Source organism: Glandiceps talaboti, chromosome 18 (assembly GCF_964340395.1).
Source record: "Glandiceps talaboti chromosome 18, keGlaTala1.1, whole genome shotgun sequence".
In the NCBI taxonomy this organism is placed as follows: Eukaryota; Metazoa; Hemichordata; class Enteropneusta; family Spengelidae; genus Glandiceps; species Glandiceps talaboti.
Genome location: NC_135566.1, coordinates 3697125 through 3717856, shown reverse-complemented (window position 1 = coordinate 3717856; position 20732 = coordinate 3697125). Strand labels below are relative to the sequence as shown.

General features: G+C 34.7%; 1 protein-coding gene across 3 annotated transcripts in view; it reads left to right on the top strand.

Moving 5' to 3' along the window:
* The window catches only part of LOC144449607 (uncharacterized), a 145729-nt gene that overhangs the window by 38420 nt on the left and 86577 nt on the right, over positions 1–20732 (top strand). For all 3 annotated transcript variants that reach the window (XM_078140177.1, XM_078140176.1, XM_078140175.1), the window contains exons 3-5: positions 5334–5519; positions 5973–6074; positions 8702–8761. In XM_078140177.1, the coding sequence (XP_077996303.1) occupies positions 5334–5519; positions 5973–6074; positions 8702–8761 (348 nt within the window). The remainder of the gene's footprint in view (positions 1–5333; positions 5520–5972; positions 6075–8701; positions 8762–20732) is intronic.

Genomic DNA, 20732 nt, shown 5'->3' with positions numbered 1-20732 from the left:
GGGGGAGGGGGTTCTGGCCCAAACAAATGAAGATTGTTCATTGAGCTTGTTTGACATCATGCAATCATTCTTAAGTGTTATGAATATATTTTTCAGGTTGTAATTATCACACAATGTCATACCCTTGATAATCAGCAATGTTAATATATCAATGTTGACAATTATATATTCACAAATGTAAACACATGAAAAAAAACATAAATCATGTTCAGTGACATCCATGTTCAGGTACATGTAGTTTCTCTGTATTAGGTTATTCAGGGTTAATGAGCGGAATGGTGGTGAAAGTCAGTAAAACCCAATATCACCATTTTACAATAAGCTTTCGCAGCAGTCTTTGTAGAAACTTAATCCATAACATTAGCAAAACTGGCAGTGATCTACAATTTATTTTCATACTTGTATTTGGGGTGTTTTGGGATGAATACGTTTTCGGAAATGCTCAAAATTGCCAACTACAAGCTAGATTCTCACCAATGTACACTATATACATCAAAGATTACCATTTGACACAAATACAGGTAATATAGAAATGGCCTGAATTGCCAACTACATGTATATAAGCTAGATTCTCACCAACGTAGTATACATATATAGTCTATGTACAGTACATCAAAGATTAACACCCAATGTAACAAACACAGGTAATATAGAAATGGCCTGAATTGCCAACTATAAGCTCGATTCTAACCAACGTAGTATATAGTCTGTGTACAGTACTGTACATCAAAGATTAGCATCCAATGTAACAAATACAGGTAATATGGAAATGGCCAGAATTGCCAACTATATAAGCTAGATTCTCACCAACGTAGTATATAGTCTGTGTACAGTACTGTACATCAAAGATTAGCATCCAATGTAACAAATACAGGTAGTATGGAAATGGCCAACTACATGTATAAGCTAGATTCTCACTAAGTGGACTGTTTACCATTCAACACAAATACATTTACCGTATTACAATGTAGATTGTCACCAAAGTAGACTGTGTATACCAGAGATTACCATCCCACATGACAAATACGTTTATTACGAATGTAGATTCTCACCAAAGTAGATTGTGTATACCAGAGATTACCATCCCACATGACAAATACAGACAGCAAGATATTGACTGATTCCTGTTTGCGTACACTCCTTCATGTCACATCACAGACAAAAGTGAAAGAGATCCAAAAACAAATATTTTAGTCTCAGGTTGTACCAATATTTACATGTCTGTAGATGTAGGGCTAGTATAGAGTCATTAAGGTGTGGGAGGATTTAGGTTATCACCTCTCTGGTTATGGGTTTTGCGGACTAATGTTATAAAGTGGAAGGGTCCCACTTTAGCAGTACTACTGCAGTCCTCAAAACCCATATCCAGGCCAACAAGTTTTAATCATATACCCCATGCAGTGGCATGGAAATACATGGGAAGTGATACTGGGTATGTGATAATATCCCAAATCCCCACATGACTTGCCAACACTAATATAGGGTAACATTTCGGCAGAATCCACAGTATGCTCTGGCCAGGGACAGTGCAATGTAATGTAATGCACTTTTAGGTGTGTTCAGTGTCCAGGAAAGCTGTTCTAAGTTACATGTACGTGTTCAAAACAACTGATTAATCCATTGCAATCCCACTGTCACAACAAATTCAGCTGAATGATTCAGAATCCAAAACAAACAAAAAAACTGGGTCATCCAAACTCAATGGAATGGCGTCAGTTATCCATGCTATCACTATTAGTCAATGATCACAGTCAGTGTAGAGTCATAACCCCCCCCCCTTCCCCCCCATCCTGACAATGTTATATTTCATACACATGACTTTCAGCTCTGTTCATCACTAGTTCATAAACTATTTCTAGATTGATAAAATTTTAGTGTATATAAATTGCCAGGTACAATAGAGCTGTGAGTATCTGTGTACAGCCTGTCGGGTATCAGGACTTGACATCTTGGAATGTTAGTAAGTTGCATGTGAACAGTGATGTCAAAATAATCAATAATGACAATAAAAGGTATTCATACCAATACTGGGTATCAAAGAAAACAACAATAGAAAGTGTCCATGGGTAGGGCATAACTAACGGACACAACAGTGTTGTGTGTGCACATGATGGACTTCATTGCCAGATGTTAGAAAACCACATAGTACATAAAAATGGGTGATTGACATTGCTAGGAACAAAAGTATATTTATCAACAAACATATGGAGGTCATAATTATGTAAGACACCAGGATGGGAGGGTTGGTGGTTACGACTGCTGTATCATAACTTTCAATGCTAGTATGGATTTTTTTATCCAGTTATTTGATGACCTCACTGCAGACACTGATCGGGTATGTATAGTTATTGTAGAGTTTGTGCTTATGTTTTGCATGGATATTATGAGTTCCAAACCATCATGGTCAAATTGTGACTTTTGACACACATACAGAGTACCAGCAAAGTAGTGTGTGCTGAACTTTGACATGTGAGGAGAACACCTGTTGATGGTAATGGTCCCACATTAGTGTTGTCTATTTGCATTAGTATTGATAAGGAACCAATTTTAGATACTGTACTCACATAACCTACTCTGTTTTAGTACATGATCTTGATGTTGTCTAACATAATGACAGTAGAGTGAATCTTATACTTACTTGTGAGTGTCACCATAGACTGTATGGAAAGCAAACTGGCATTGCTGTCTATTTCACATGTTTGATGAACAAACACTATCATATTAATATGTCTGAAAGCCAGGTAGGTGGGGAATGTTCCACATTTTGTAGACAGTGTAGTTTAGTCAGCTGGTGCCTTGTATCATACATTATGTACAAATGTATATTTTTATACTGTATTGTGTGTTAGTTGATCATAACAATGCATTAGACTGTATCTACCCTGTGGTCAAGTAGATACTTGTTGATGTACAATGTAACAGTGACAATCTACAAGGTTTACAGAACAATTGTAAATAATTATCATTTAATATACTGAAATATACTATAGTACTTTTAACAGCAAAGATAAATTTTTGAATATGTGAGATTTATTTACAAATACAATAATTTTTTTCAAAATTGACCGATAAAAATTGAGAATATTTGACATTACTACAACCTACAGTTAGTTTAGGACCTACATGTATCCTGAAAAACATTTTCTACAGGAAAAGTAGATTTTGGAACATGTCAACATTTTTTGATTTATTTAGAAATACAAACATTTATTTTCAAAATCTACCAATAAAAATTGAGCATATTCAACAGTACTACATCCTACAGGTAAATTTTGGAATATGTCAAAAACTATGATTCTTTACCAAAATAAGCATACTGCTCAATTTTGTATTCTTATAAGCCAGCGGATATTTTTCCACTGACACAACGGTGATGTCTGTTAAAGTACTGCCTTCAAGAGGCTAGTGGTTTACAATGACGTGAATTTGTGGAAAAAATTCAAAATCTTCAGTAACACAACCTTATGCATGTGTAATAATATGTGCTAATATTATAGATTTCCTACACTATCGTTTATGTGAGAATTTAGCTTATAGAAGGCTGCTCCCAAAACATCAGCTATTTTTAACTGTTGGACAGAGAATACTTTATCTTTCCCAATAATTAATATTTTTATCAGTCATCAATTTTCATAGCAGAGATAAATATTAAAACAAGTAAAAATTTTTTTTATTAATATTCAGGATATCTTTGAATGTGAATGAAATTGAAATCCTTCCTGGCTATGATTATGAACTCAAGTCATATCTGATAGGTGTTGCTATGACAACTTTTCAGAATTTGCCGTAAAACATTTTTATTTTTTGTTCAAACTTCTCCTTTGAAATTCTGTTTAACTTAGGAATTAACCAACATTATGAGATGCATGTACACTAAGAGTTCCCATAGTAAATCTCTTTGTCACTGGTTACATGTCTGTCCCTGGATTCTGTTATTACATTTTGTTATCATTCCATTGTGTGTCCTAGAATATTGAATACCAGTCTGTCATTTTACCTGTCTGATCAACATGTGTGGTACAAGCTTGTCAGCTCACTATGTTTGTTGTATTCAAAGTTGTGTACAATGTGTCTTTTATGTGTCTGTATGTACATGTATGTGTGTATATCAATGCTGAATTTTGTTTTAGCTTCTTGGTTTGTTTGTGATATTAAAATTATAATAGAGACATTGTCATTAATGTTACTAATGTTGAAATACATGTAGCAGTTTAAGAATAACGTAGTATAGGATTTGCATATTAATAGTATCCTTATTGCCAACAAGACAGCTGTAACCTGTGTTGAAATACATTGTTAGCTGGTCGTACCTCCTAGCCCTCGTATCATCTGAGGGTTATATGTAGTTAGAGGTATGACCAGCTAACAATGTATCTCGACAGCATAGTAAACAGAGTAGGGCAGTTGCGTCTTAGCAGCAAAGTTTGAATATTGGCAATTTATAGTACAGATCATATTTACATTGAACATTGTATATATATAAACTATTGTCAATAAGATGGCAAATAACAATAGCTTGGTTCGTGGGTCATCATGACATGTGTCTTTTATACCATATGTTACCATACCATTAAGTATGGTTAATATATTTCTTTGTTGAAAACCATATGTTGTATTGTGTAGTGCAATATGACGGTGAATTTGAATCAGCTGTGAAGACATTGGGATATATATATTTAGTTGTATCCAGTGTTTAGTATTGTAAAAACATTAATATGGTAACACATCATGTATATTTTTGGAAAAGAAAGTATCTGAGAAATAATTGTATATTATTATACATGTATACACGGCCGACATGAGGGGAATCATTTGTCCTTGATTACGTAGCATTCATTCGGAATACCGGGAGATTATATATAATTATTTTCCAACATTTTTCTTCATTCATGATTCAGCCAAGCTAACAAAACTTCAAGAGGATGATCACAAAACCCATGACAGTAGAGTTATAGTGTAATAATTAGGTATTATTCCCAAACATATTTCTTTGCTCGGCCAAGGAAAATATGCATGACCTAAGGGGCCTTGTCACTATGAGTTGCTAGCCAAGTAATGACAAACCCTTTGGTCAAAGAGTATTTTACAACTGAATGAATAAAATATTGGGGATAATATAATTATACCTCCTAAAGCATAATTTATGAAACATCTGGAAAAATAATGATGATTTGGTACGTTTTGACTCATATTTCAATCCACAGAACCAATGATGTAGACATGAGTTGTCACAATGTAGAGTGATCAGGATATAAAAATCCATATTTTTGTTCAAACATGTTCAACCTGGCTTGTATGTGGTATAATTTAGTCTTGTTTGTTGTTTTTATCAGAAATCTAAAGATGGAGTAACTGGGCCTTCTCAGGATATAGAACACTATAAAAAAGTGTTTGCAAGACAGAGAGCCAAAGATCTTACTGACCATGCCCAGAAAGTGCTGTCTAAGGATAAAGAGATTGAAGAGCTACGGAGAGAACTTGAAAAACAGAAAGTTAGCCAACCAAATCCAAAATTAGGAGTAAGTAACAGTTTCTATGAAATTGTGTCAGGTTTCCAATGTAGGGTATGTTATGGTTGCCATGGAAGCAAGTGGGCTCCCAAACATTGAAGTAAGATTTGGTTGCCGTGGAAACAAGATAAAAACTAGTACTAAGGAACAGATTCAATGGAAATGAGTCAGATCTTTACACTAGAAGAATTTTTCAACAAGATCCCAAAAGAGCTATTTGGATACTAAACAAGGGTATAAATTCAATATTTTTTGTTCAACTGGGCGTGTGCATGGTATAATGAGCCATGTAGTTCAAATGATAGGTGGTTCCATAAGAGCAGAGCAGCTTGAGCAAGTGCAAGTTCACTGTACTCCTTTATATTACAACTGCAGCAATGTGGAATAAATAGACTTTGATCTTACTAGTGGTGAAATTTGCCTGTGGTATTTGTTCACAAAAACCATCTTTTCAATCTTCAGAATAGCCAAATATTTACTGACAAAGGCGAGTTGGAGAAGATAGTAAAACAACATGCCAAAGAACAACTCCGCTTACAGAGGCAAATCTCAACTGGCATTGGGGTAAGTCATTATCAGGATTGTACACGCGTACAGTTGTGTATATATCATTGGGTTATACTGCCCTCACACCACAGTATTGGGAAAGAAGTCCCAGTATGTTCCCTTGAATACAAGTTAACATTGACTACAGGAAATACCTCAAGGAACATACAAAACATTTCAGTGCGATAATAATGCCTAAAAATTAGGTAGCGAGGCAATATGGATGACGCTGGCAGTACTTTTCAAATGTTGTTCTACTTTCTGAAATGTGATGGTTGACATTAAAGAACAGAGCTTAGTCAGACCTGAAAGGGGACCTCTTATAATTTGTCATCCTTTGACTTTATAAAAATAACATAAATAGAAAATCACTGTCAAAATGGAAACAAAATAAAAACAAGATAGCATTTTGACATTTAGATGTCAAAAGCTCATCTTCAGGTGGATGAGACAATCTTCTTGGTTTCTTGTCACCAATTTATTTTCATGGAAGTAGCCTTGTTATATCGCTGGGGAGAACATTAACAAGAGAATCTGTTTGTTGGCATATTGAAAAAAATTGGTCTGAGTTCTGTACTTTTGAAAAAAAAAATCATCATATTTTAATAGTCAGTAGAACAATATATAAGCTATACAGTACATGTATAAGAATGTGAACCCTTGCTGAAACTGAGTCACAGATTTAGTGTCCATGCCAATGCTGTGAGTTACTGAGGTATGGCAGCAAGGGTTTTATACTACATCATCAAGTCATCCATGATGCCTAATTAAAATTCTGTACGTCTTTGTATCTGTACATTGTGTGATAAGTTAGTTGACAGTCCAGCTTGGAATGTTAACTACGTTATCCTCAAGTCACATAGCGCATGACTCATGTCTTACACCTGAGATTTGCATGCAGAAAAGACATAGCAGTGTGAGGTGTAAACAACATGGCGCCCTCACAGTCTGAAATGTGCATATTATATCTTGCTCTTAATTCTGTGATCAGGGTGAGCTGCTGTATTATTTTATGTGGTACACAGGTATTGGAAAATATACATTTACACATTTTGTGTTGTTTTCTATCGACTTCTTAAAATCTTCATCTTGTTGGATATATGGTTGACTTTTTCTGTTACTTTTTACATTGTGCTTTAATCTTTAGGAAGCTAGGGAACGATTGTATAGAACTTCTGAGCTACCTGGAATGGCTGGCATTTTATACAACTTTATAGCAGCAATGAATGGCAGCTTTGTTTTATGAATTTTATAGCATTTTGGACTATACATTTTAAACCGTTTACAAGCGAAAATGAATCATGGTTGCTATTTGTAGAATTTCCTAGCTGTGAGGAACAGCTAACTTTGAGTAACATATCTTAGCAACTCCAAAAGAAAGGCTGACTCTGTGCAATGTATATAGAACTTCCTAGCAACAAGCCATAGCTGACATTTTATAGAACTTTTTAGCAACATGGAATGGCTGACTATAAGTCTGTATGTAACTTCATCGGCATCTAGCAAAGGTTGACTCTATATAGAACATTCCAGCAATAAGCTATGCCCGACATTTTATAGAACTTCCTAGCAACAAGGAATGGCTGATGTGATATAGAACTTCCTAGCAACTAGCAGTGGCTGACATTTTATAAAACTTCATTAGCATTTAGGAAAGGTTAACTCTATAGAGAACTTTCCAGCAATAAGCTATGGCTGACTTTTTATAGAACTTCTTTGCAACTAAGAATGGCTGATGTTATATAGAACTTCATAGCAACTAGCAATGACTGATTTTTATAGAACTTCCTAGCAACTAGGAAAGGCTGACTATGTAGAAATTTCGTGCAACAAGCTATGGCAACATTTTAAAGAACTTCCTAACAACTGGGAATGGTTAACTTTCTACATCACTTTCTAGCAAGTTGTCTGTCTTTGTACACTGTATAAGATTTCCCATAGACAATGTTGACAATGTTGGTTCATTCTATTCTGGGATTTCGTCAGTGGTTCTTTGTATCTTTTATTGTTTGTACATGTATGTAAGTCTGTGTGTACAGTGAATACACTCTGAAGGCATGACATAAATCTCCTCCATTGTTGGGTGAGACTGCAAAGTATGTTTTCTTGTAAAATTGCGACAGGATGCGGGCATATCGAAAGTTTTGTGTTTGTTGAAATCTACTTAGTCTATTAAATTGTCGCACAAGATGTCAAGAATGTTGTCTGACTCTATTCTGGGATTTCATCGGTTCTTTGTGTCTCCACCTCTGTTAACTACAATGTAAGTGTGTATGTGCATTGGATACACTGTTGGCATGATTTAACTCTTCAGTGCTGGGTTACAATGTATGAGGTATGTTTCTTAAATATCACAACAGCATAGTGGCAAACTGTGAATGTCATATTTCTTGAAATCTATGCAATACTATTTTGTCTAACTTCACTCATCTATCAGCAGTAGTAAACTAACATTTAAACAGTGTTTTCTGGTCCGTCAATGTACATTGCATTCTGTATGCACTGATATTAAATACAACAACATGACATTGCATCTTATATGGTACATGGTTATTGCATGGGTTATAAGGTGATGGTGGATAAGCATGGCTTTCATAGACTGACTTTTAATATAACATATAAATGTCAATATCCCATCATCGCAGGCAAGACTCAAGCAGGAAGCTCGCTTACTTGCAACTGGCACGCCAGACAAGGAGGGGAGGGTGAGTAGTAACAGACATCTATTAACAACTTTGGGGGAAGGGGAACACTAGAATTTGATTCATTTGTTTGTTATTCACACCATAATAATGGACTAAAATCATAATGATTACAGGATTGAGGAAGGCAGTCCCATTTTGGTGAGTTGGGTAATAACACATTACTGTAAATATCCACTTTAATTTGCCATCAAATAATATTCAGCATGAAATATGAAATGTCTTTAAGACTTACACTAAGTTACATTTATGTTTTCATACATTTCATTACTGCAATAATGACAGTCTCTTGTTTACCATGTGTCAGTGTGAAAATCCTCAGAGTGGTATCTGAACAAACGCTGACTTTGTAGTGGAGGCAATGTACAAGTTTGTAGTGTAGAAATATGACTGGAATTGGTTCAAACATCATACATCCTGTAAAACATTGTGTTTTGAGAGGATTTTGGTTTCAAATTGTTGTCTGATAGGCCTGTGATCATCATAGACTGGGTTGTTGTCTGATAGGCCCGTGATCACCATAGACTGGGTTGTTGTCTGATAGGCCTGTGATCATCATAGACTGGGTTGTTGTCTGATAGGCCCGTGATCACCATAGACTGGGTTGTTGTCTGATAGGCCTGTGATCATCATAGACTGGGTTGTTGTCTGATAGGCCCGTGATCACCATAGACTGGGTTGTTGTTTCAAAATTCTACTGTTGAATTCATATGGCAAGTTGATAATAGAGCACTGTATTATAATACTGTTGATATAAGTATAAATTGACTTTTTACTTAAAATGATATTAATCCAGAATTAATATGCTTGATTTTTAATACAGACTGTGAACTCAGTATTGTAAACAAAAGTTAGCTATACAGGAATATTACACATAGCAATCAATGCAAGCATATTTTTAGAGTTCATGTGTTGCCATGTCGATGATATGTGGGATTCAGGTGTCTTACATCACGTGTAGTTATTATTAAAATAATCAATATATAATACAGAACTGAAAAATTTCCATTGAAGTCTTTTAAAGTAGATCTTTCATTGGTATTTCATTTGGATTTCCTCATAGTCAGCTGATTGCAGGGTCAAAGGTTATACTATACATGTATAATATTTTACATCAGAAAGGCTAACAATGTTTTAGAAAGCGGATGTGAAACTTGACAAAGGATTTCAAACTATCCAGTGAGTCATTGATAGTATTTATCTCATTGTGTTTGAATTGTTTTGATTATGTAAGTGTATGTATAACATTACAATAATAGACAAATACATGACATGTTACTACACTGTATATTTAGAACAGTGATACAGGCAGAACCACGTGTATAATGTTTTCCTTCAAATTTTGGGTAAGGTTTACAATAATTATTTTAATCTTATGTGTCTGATGGAAGTCTTTAGTAACTTCTTTCAGATAAAGGTCTTGTATTTGGATTAGTTTCACAAAAACTTCTCAGATACCTAACAACCCTTGGTATTAAGTTTGTCTTCATAAAATGGTCACTTGGCATCCGAGTTCCTGCACCCCTCCTTCTAAATATCCCTTCAATATTATTGTTTAATTGGCTGAGATGATGTGGTTGTCAATCCCATCCTGTTTTATCCTATTTTACATTATGCAGAACTAAACTGAATCAGCTTTTGGTGCCATGAGTTCTCTCAGATCACACTAGTATACACATGTCTAATATTGCAGCGTAATTTGCTCTAAAATTATTTCAAATGTTACGTCAATCAGGATGAAACTTGGCGTCAGATTTCTGCCATAAAGCCAGGATTAGTTGTATGATTGCATCTTTGGATTCATATATCTCCTGTCAATGTACAATATGTTATATATATAGAAGTATAGTTGAACTCTTACATTGATTCTGTCTCTGGCTATTTCCGTTGTCAATTTTATTACATTGTTGTGAATTCTGAGAATTATTCTGTCCTTAGCATCTTGTGATTATAATTGTCTATTTAGGCTGGTTTGAAATATGAAACATGATCTTATATATTGCTACCAATTTTCATATTTCAGACATTTTGGTAGTTTGACTTTTGAAAATTATTCTATCACAAAAGCATGTGATCATGATTGTCTGCTGTATTAATAGACGAATTCGAAATTATGAATATGATACTCTGTTTTGCTTCTGATTGTCAGATTTCCACTGTCATTTTTTTCACCCTAAATGTTATTTTAAATGAATGAAAAATGATTGGTCTATTTCGTCTAATTTTAGATATGAATGTGATCACATACTTTTCTTCAGATTTCCAGCTCACCACTATCAATTGTTTTCACTCAAATAATTATTGTTGTACATTATCAGGTGCAAGCTTTCTTTTAAGAAGTTGACCTTTGACCTTGACCTTCAAGGTCAATTATTTTCACTCAAATACTTGTCAGTGTTGGGTGCTTTGATTTCTAAAAATAATTCTATGATTGGTTTTAAATTTGAATCATGTATGTGATATCTTACTTCAGATTTCTTTCGTTAATGTTCGGATAATTAAAATTCTTAGAACGATTCTTTTTCTGGCTTCTTCAATATGGCTGGGTTAGGATTGGTAACAGACTAGATTATTCAATCACTGTCTTGCATTACTATGGCTTACCGTTCATGTCAGGTGATATATAAAATAATTATGTTAACTGGCCCCAGAAATGGTACAAATGTAAGTATGCTATAGTCCCAAAAATGATTTAAAGGCTTAGGTATCAATTTCAGATTCTGACATTTGTGTTATTTTAACAGTGAAGCCATAAGGATTACATAGGATCATTCAATTTTTCTAGACCAACTTTTTTCTATAGCTCTGCCAAACAACTTTTTTTCAAACCTTAATTTGCATCCTAATCTGAACTCAGCCTTCAAGAAGTGAAAACAATTTGTCACAGAATTTGATGAAAACACACGAAGTAGTATTCAATACATAAGTGTACAGGTTATTAGTCTCTATTGATACATACTACATTGTAGCCAAGTAGACTGCTCCACTGTCCCTGTATTGAGAGAATATGACCGTACAAAACACTGTTAGCCAGTACATCACTGTAGACCATACAAAACACTGCCAGGCCATCAGTATAGACCATACAAAACACTTCTACATATAGCTAGTACAGTGTATATTAGTATAGACCATACAAAGCACTGTTAGCCAGTACACAAGTGTCTACCATAAAAAGCACTGCTAGCCAGCACATCACTGTAGACCATACAAAAAACTGCCAGTCCATCAGTATGGACCATACAAAACACTTCCACATGTAACTAGTATATTAGTATAGACCATACAAAGCACTGTTAGCCAGTATATCAGTGTCGACCATACAAAACACTGTTAGCCAGTACACCAGTGTAGACCATACAAAACACTGTTAGCCAATACATCAGTGTCGACCATACAAAGCACTGCCAGGTGAGTACACCAGTGTGTAGACCATACAAAACACTGTTAGCCAATACATCAGTGTAGACCATACAAAACACTGTTAGCCAATACATCAGTGTAGACCATACAAAACACTGTTAGCCAATACATCAGTGTAGACCATACAAAACACTGTTAGCCAATACATCAGTGTAGACCATACAAAACACCATTAGTCAGTACATCAGTATTACTAGCTATTAATCTAATTACTGTATAACAACATACTACAAACTGAAATCAATTCAGGCCAGGATTGATTGCATGCAGACCATAGTATTTTATTAGATTACTACCTGAGATGCCCTCATTGTGTAGTGCTGTCTGTAATACATTGATTGTACTACAGTATATCTATGCTGTATCTCAGTATTCTCCCCATTGTGTTGTGCTGTCTACAGAACATGAACTATCAAGAATTTTGTATCTCTGTGTTGGTCTCATTTATCTACAGTTATACTGTATTCATATATCTGGAAAACATCACATCCCCAATTTTTAGTCCCCATGGTGTTATGTTGTCTACATTTATCTTTCTATGAATTGTCTATCCAAGTGTTATTTTCATTTCACTGTTGTCTGTCTGTCTGTCTGTCTGTCTGTCTGTCTGTCTGTCTGTCTGTCTGTCTGTCTGTCTGTCTGTCTGTCTGTCTGTCTGTCTGTCTGTTTATCTGTCTGTCTGTGGTGTATGTATGCATCTGAATACTTTTACAAGTGTGACAGTCCAGAATTTAACAGTTATGTGATAATGTCTACAATATGTCTTCTGTCAAAAATTGTCTATCATATCATTGTCATTTTACTGTATGTACTTAGTGTAGTATATATTCATTTAAAAATGTTTGCAAGAGGAACATCCCTGGGCTAATATTTTACAGACCCCATTACATTGTCTACTATCATTACATGTACAATGGAAATGGAGACAAGATGGTTTAAGCTGAGACAGTTTTACCTTTTAAGTTTTATGTTTTGCCGACTTCCCAGTCCTTCACTGTCTATGCTACAGTTTATCTTTTGTTGAGAATTATCTCAGAAAGTATCATCTTCATGTCACTGTACGTCTACATCAATGTGCCCTTTAATGATGGCCAAATTTGTTGTTGTGAGTCAAAATGAGAAAACTGGGATTTCTTGTATATAAAGTCACCACATAGTAAGAGATAGGGGAATACTGGTACGTCACTAGAAATTGTGTGCGTCAGTGGCACATCAAATTGGCTTTAATAGAGGACACACTGGTTTGCAGTATATGTATGTTTAAAGACATGTATACAAGGGCGGCATCCCAAAATTTAATTCTTCAGATGAAGCCTTACAAGTTACAACTGATGATGACAGTGTTGCGTTGTCAATTTAAAGAAAAAATCCTCTCTCAAGTACGTTAGTCATGGCTTAAAGCAATCATGTGGTAATGTATATCTATGATACAGAATTCACTGCATTGAAAGAAAACTATAATTGAAATTTCTTTCTTGTAATTTTTTCCAAGCAAAAAACGGGGTCAGAGGTTTTAGGAAACACTTACATGTAAAATATAGTGCTGTCCTGATAAATTATCTATACAGAAACCTTGTATGTATAATAAATGGTATGTCTCAGAATTAGTAGTTCACATTGTAAATCAAACATCCAGTTTGACTATAAATCCACTTTTGATTTAATACACCTACTTACTGTTTGTCAGTTAAATATAAAGTAAATTTAATGAGTAATAAATATGTACAGGTAACAGTATAAAATGTCTTATAATCTTCTTAAAGATACGTACCTAGAATCTGGCCATTATAATGCCTTGGTCGATGTATTGTAGACTTTGGGGAAAAAAACAACCTCATTACTGTAATACTAGTCAAATTGACTAGATTGTAGAATGGTTGCTAGGTTGCCAGGGTTGGTACCATAGTCTAATTATATCCGGAGTTGACATGGAGTGCCTTAATGGGGAAGTCATAGGAATAGAGTAGAGCAAAATGCCATAGCTGTAACCTCTGTGTATCTATTAATAGGTAGTCAATACATTATCATAATGGTTCTTTTGCTTGTGACTCACTGTTTCTGTTTAAAAGGTGGCAAGTAGGTGAATATTGTCTTTTAGTCATGTTGTTGACTTTAGTTGTTGTTCAAGGCAAGTAATAAGGTGAAATCCCCCCTCCCTATCATTCCCTGGTGTACATCCTGTTCATTGGGGTGTGTGGGGCCTCCACGGGGGATGGGGTAGGGGTGGTGGAGAGTGGGGTGAAATTTAAAAAGTTCACTATATTTTTTATGGTTCTTATAATGATTACTTTATATATTATATATGTATATATATATAATATTAAAATTTACTTCACAAATCATATAAATTAATGCTTGGAATAAAATTTTGTTGAGTGTCTCTGTAAATTACTGACTAGATGTTGGTATTGTGGGATCCTGAGATGAGAAATTGATGAATTCTGCTCTTTGATACAATGTGTGAATGAATGAAATTTATTTTCACCAGATATCAAAATAAGCTACACTTTCAAAGAACATAGTACATATGATGCAAATATATAAAATGAATACAAAAGAAGAACATAATTGTTATCTGATGTGGACCATGGAAATGGTTCAGTGGAACTAGTCTTGTACGTCCATGGCCTGTACAATTTTCTACATTTCAAAATGAAAATGGGACTTAACGAACATATAGTAAAAAGTAAAACAAAAGCGTGCACACACACACACACACACACACACACACACACACACACACACACACACACACACACACACACACACACACACACACACACACACACACATGCACGCACACACGCACATGCACATACACACACGCACACATGTACACACACATGCATACACATGCACACACACACATGCACGCACACACACATGCACATACACACACACACGCATGCACATGGACACACACACACACACACACACACACACACACTCACACACACACACACAGAGTCTAGCTCATGTGTAAGTCTAGCTGATACTTTTCAACATATCTACTTTAGTAGAGAGATGGTGAAATATTACTGATAACATTCTTTATTTCTCTGATGAATCAACTATTAGTCTAGTAATTTTTCCAAAATGTCTTCTGCAGGGATAATTTTATTTTGTTATCTTTTAAAAATTTTGGAGAAATAATGGAACATTGAAAATAATGGAAATAATGGAACATTCTATATTGATGGAACTTCATCATTTATTTGATGGTTTGACTCAATCATTGATGAACAACATACACTGAAATACAAGTCGAGCTCTTTCAACAATGTTTTCCACTGAGTGGCTTATCTTAAAATTTTGGAAAGCTGGCAGAATATTTATTGATAAAATTCTTCATTTATCAGAAATGGATTTTGTCTGCTGTTCTTATCGTTTTTCAAAGTCAAGTTGAATACCAGTCAAGAAGATATTCCTATTCAAGATAGCTGTTTGCAAGTTTAATGTATTAAAGTTAGCCTTGACTCCTGGTGCTGCCATGGTCTATGTGACAGAAGGACACAATATTCTCCCAGGGATAAGTCACCATTCCATGTGCTAGTACAGTTAAAGTAAATGTAATCGACTCCCTTGTGCTTCGTTTGATACTTCCACTAATGTATTGATTGTTATGCTAATGAGGTAGATACCATTTCAGTGACAGGGGCAAAGCATACTTATACCAAAATGATACATGTTGACATTTATCCTCTCAATTCTAGTACAGAAAGAAGTTGAGTTGAATGAAAGGATGATTAAAAAAAGCTATTACGGAGGAATAAAATGAAATTTTTTTTCATTAGACACACATGTATCTAGGGTAAACAAATGTTGTATCTAGGGAAATTAAATTGGTATTGATTGAAATTATGATAACAATTGTTGTGTTTTATAAAATTTACCACAATTTAGATGTTTTTTATGATCATTTTTTTTTTCATTTAACCAAATGACAGCCATAGGCAATTACAGGTTAAATGACGTTTACTATTAAAATGATGTGTACTTGTATAGAGAATGCTTGGAGGGATAATAAAAACAGATCTTAACATTTATGAATGAAAATCAAATGTAAGAATGTGCATTCCCTGGATAAGAGTTACAATGGACTTATAAAAACAGTGATTTTATCGCCCACAGCCATTTGTTAGGAATAAATGAGGCATAGTATAAACCCATAAATATGATTTCCCTCATTTGTATTAAGACACATGTGTCTGTGTCCTTGGAGACCTGCCCCTCCCACCTGAAATGGTTGAGTCTTAGCTTTGAGTCTGACAAATATTGCTTTGTGAGTGTAGTAGAGATCAGTCTCAAAATTGAATGTCATTCAAATCGAGGGAAAAATTTCATGGCATATATACTAACCAGTCATTAACTTAGGAATCTGTTGGCGAATTCCAGGCTGTACACACACACACATACACACAAGTTGAGTGTATGTTGACCAGCTATATACGATAGTGTCGGTTTGGACTTCCTTGTATCATACCTCAAGAATCGGTGAAAACAGGTAAAGCAATGATTTTTATGATTTTCTTGTTGACAAGTTGGACAGTCAGGAAGAGATGTTGACCAATGATCTCACCTCTGTCAGTATCGGTAGACCTCATCTGTGTACGAAGTCATCCAGTATGTTGAGTTGAAGAGACAGGAGATAAGCATCGGTCTCTTCACTTTTTGATTTATCGTTGCAAGTAGGTGTCTTCGGAGACCAGGACTGTATAGAGACTCATCTGTAAAATCAGTATAGTGCCATTCGATGCTGACACTTTTTCCTAACGGCTTATTCCTACAAATTGGTTTCTACCAACCTGACTAAATTATTATCCATACTTTCATGTACGTTATTACAATATTTCATCATTAGTTGTCATGGCAACTAATGAAAATGACATAATAGGTTAAGAAAATAAACAATGGATAAATTGGTTTAATTTGTTGTCTGGTTTAGACGGGATATGTCACGTTGTTAGCTGTGTTACAATGTGATAATAATCGGATTAAAATGTGTACCACTGTGTATTATTAAATGTATATTTCAAATCAAGATTGCACATTGACTTAAGTAATACATATGTTGCCAATCAATAGGGACTCCCAATAACAATGGTTTTGAAATCTAAAACGTAATACTTATAAGTGTTCAAATTTGATGTTAAAACTTGGTAATAAATTATCACGTCTTGGCTGTATTTACAGATGTATGAAATACTGATAAACATTGTAAGAACGTTTCACCGTGCAACTTTTTGAATAGTCGGGTCAAAGTAGGCAAAATCTACCAGAATTCTTCAGTATTTTTTCCATGTTCCCTAGCAGTGTTAAACACTGTAGGTAAAATCTACCTTTAATATCATTTGTACACACCCATATACATGTACTACAGTAAGGTCCCAGGTCAGTTTTTAACAAAAACATTGAATTATAAGGCAGGTGGAGAGTCTGACCTATGGGCCAGCCTAGCAAAGAGTGTGGACCAAATGATTGGACTTTCTAGAAAGAACATGCAAATGAATGTTGAAACCCCTGAATGGGTAAAGTTTGACAATATAACCCCAGAAATAGTATTTTGTATTTTGAAATCCATATGATATAAAAATCTCTTCTGTGCATACTGTTCTTAGTAATCCACATACATGATAATTTTGATATAAAGATCTGTTCTGTGCATACTGTTCTAATACTCCATATGATATAAAAATCTCTTCTGTGCATACTGTACTTAAATAGTCTTGTTGAAGTGAGTATTTAAGCTCTGTATATAGCTTCTTACATACTAGTTTGAAAGGTACGGTAACTGTAAAGAAATGAAGTATGTTAGGGGATAGTTTTAGTGCATAGTAGATTACTGACAACGTTGTACTAGTATCTCCTGGCATCCTATAATATGTAGCAAATAGGTTTCACAAGGAATACAGGATATAACATCAAAAATGACATTGTGCATGTTTTATTGGTTACCAATCAATTTGAAAATTATCATACTCTCAGTTTTGGAATTATGAATCACTTGTATTGTATAATTCTATATTGACCAAATTTGCTTTCATTTATTAATAAGTATTTGTGAGAATTATTTATGTGTGCAATTTGTACACTTCCTCAGACTGATGGGGCCCATGTACAAACAGTGCTTCTTCAAAAAGGACCAGTTCAAATTAGGAATAAAATTTAGAAATGAAAAACAGTTGTCTGGCAGAGTTGTAGGAAAAATTGGTCCAGAACAGATTGATCCCATGTAGTCCTTATCATTCAACTGATAAGAAAACACTAATGCAAGAACTTGGGATTGAAACCTTGGCCTTTAAGTTTGTTTTAGTCGCTAATATTTGACCTAAAAACAGAAATAATCAAGTGCACCTGCGAAATTCTTAATTTACAACCCTGTCATGTCTTGGGATTAGTATTTCATTATTCCCAATTTCATAGTTTGTCAGTATACTCCTTTAGTCACCATTCTTCCTTCTATTAATTTGAACACCTGTTTATTTTGTGAAATCCAATTATTTTTGAGGACATAGAGTTTGTAAATAATGGTTATAAAGTCAAGATTTATTATATGATTAGTCTTCAATTTGATGTGTAAGGCCGGTGTGTACTGGTACAGTGTCACAGTGTTTATGACATCACCAGATGACTTAATTAATTGCATAGTCAAGACTATGTGGTAGGATGGGTGAGGAGTTGGGTAGTTTGGACCCATGGGGGAGGGGTTGGGGTTCACTTTTACTGTTTTAGTCAGTCATATACCATTTTGACACATGAGAACCTTTCACAACCAGTTATTGCAATGTGAACATCGTAAATTACTGGTTTATGGAACACATGGACAGACACACACACACACACACACACACACACACACACACACACACACACACACACACACACACTCACAAACACACACACACACACAAACAAACACACACACACACACAAACAAACAAACAAACACACAAACACACACACACACACACACACACACATACACACACACACACACACACACACACACACACAAACAAACACAGCTATGTTTATAAGTCTGAATATATGTATTTATTATGGTATTATTGAAATCAATTAATTAGAGTTGTTGACTTATAGTCTGTATTTTGCTGATTCAAGCCTACCTTTTACCTTCTGGAAATATTGTCACCACAATCGCCCCCCCCCCCCCCCCCCCCCACACACACACACCACTTTAACCCAGCTGTATAATTGATGACTTTATAGTAGGACATAAGTTGCTATGTAAAGGATTTAACCTGACATGCTTACAGAGGCTGCAATGGATTGTATGCTGCCCAGGGAATTAGGGGAGAAGGGTTTTTTGTACTGTTTAAAAGGCTACAACAGTTTACAGCACTTTGGTTACAGTGTGGAAAATTATACAAGATATATGGATTGTAAGTCTGAGATGCAGGTGTGATGAGCCATCATTGTTGGGATGTTTATTGATCTAGCATGTTGTAACAAAGAGCATTCCAGCATTGATTTGTATGCAGTTTTATAACAGATGTTATCGCTGACTTTTTATAATCTGGTCACAATAATGTGAAACTTAAGTTACACTCTCTTTGCTTTATTTGCTGCATTTCATATGTATTGTCCAATTTTTTTTTTAATTCTCAGTTATGTCTGAAATGAAAAATATCATTTTACATAATAAATCTTGGTCTGATTTCTTATGTATTATTTGACAGCTGTTTGTGGGTTTATTGTGTTTAGCCTTCTAGTCTTCATGGGTGTTCTATTTTAATATTGGCTTGTGTCTAAATTTAGAGACATACATAATAAAAAAAATGATATACAGCAGAATGAGCAAAGGACGAAAACAGTAGATGAACGACAAAATATGGTGAATTCTTTAACCTAATTAAGTAGTTTTTCTGTATTATTTAGATTTTAATCAGCTTGAAATGGTACTGTTTTCCCCTGGTGACCTACTGGTTATTGCTTGACACTACAGTACTTGACCCCCGACCTTTAGCAGATGTATACTATGCTGTGTTTATTTAATTGTGTACAGGTTCCATTTAAATCTATGACGTTGGAAGCTACCTTTGGGATTTGAGTTTACGTAGTTTATCATGGTTTATTTTGTATTTTGCCTCACATTACTGCATAGTTATTAAATTTTAGAGCTAAGTGTCCAAATGAAGATGTACCAGGGAGTCCCTCTAGGAATTATTTTGACACTAGTTTTGGAGTCGCTTTACGAAATTTAACAGTGGAATTTTGTGTCTTGAAGCACTCTTTCGATAGGAACAAGTTAACTTATTAAATTTTGGAGCTAAATTTCCAAATGCAGATTTACCTGGCCATCCGTCTAGGGATCATATTCACACAAGTTTCTGAGTTGTTTCATGAACTCTCACAATAATGTTTGTGTTTTGAATAACTTTTTCAAGATGAAACAGGTTACATATTAAATTTTAGTTAGATGTGTATGGAATATGAGGTATTGTGTCTGATGATCACTCAAGGAATTATATTCACACTAGTTCTTTATTTTAACAGTACAATTTTGTGTTTTGAGCTACTAAGAGATGAA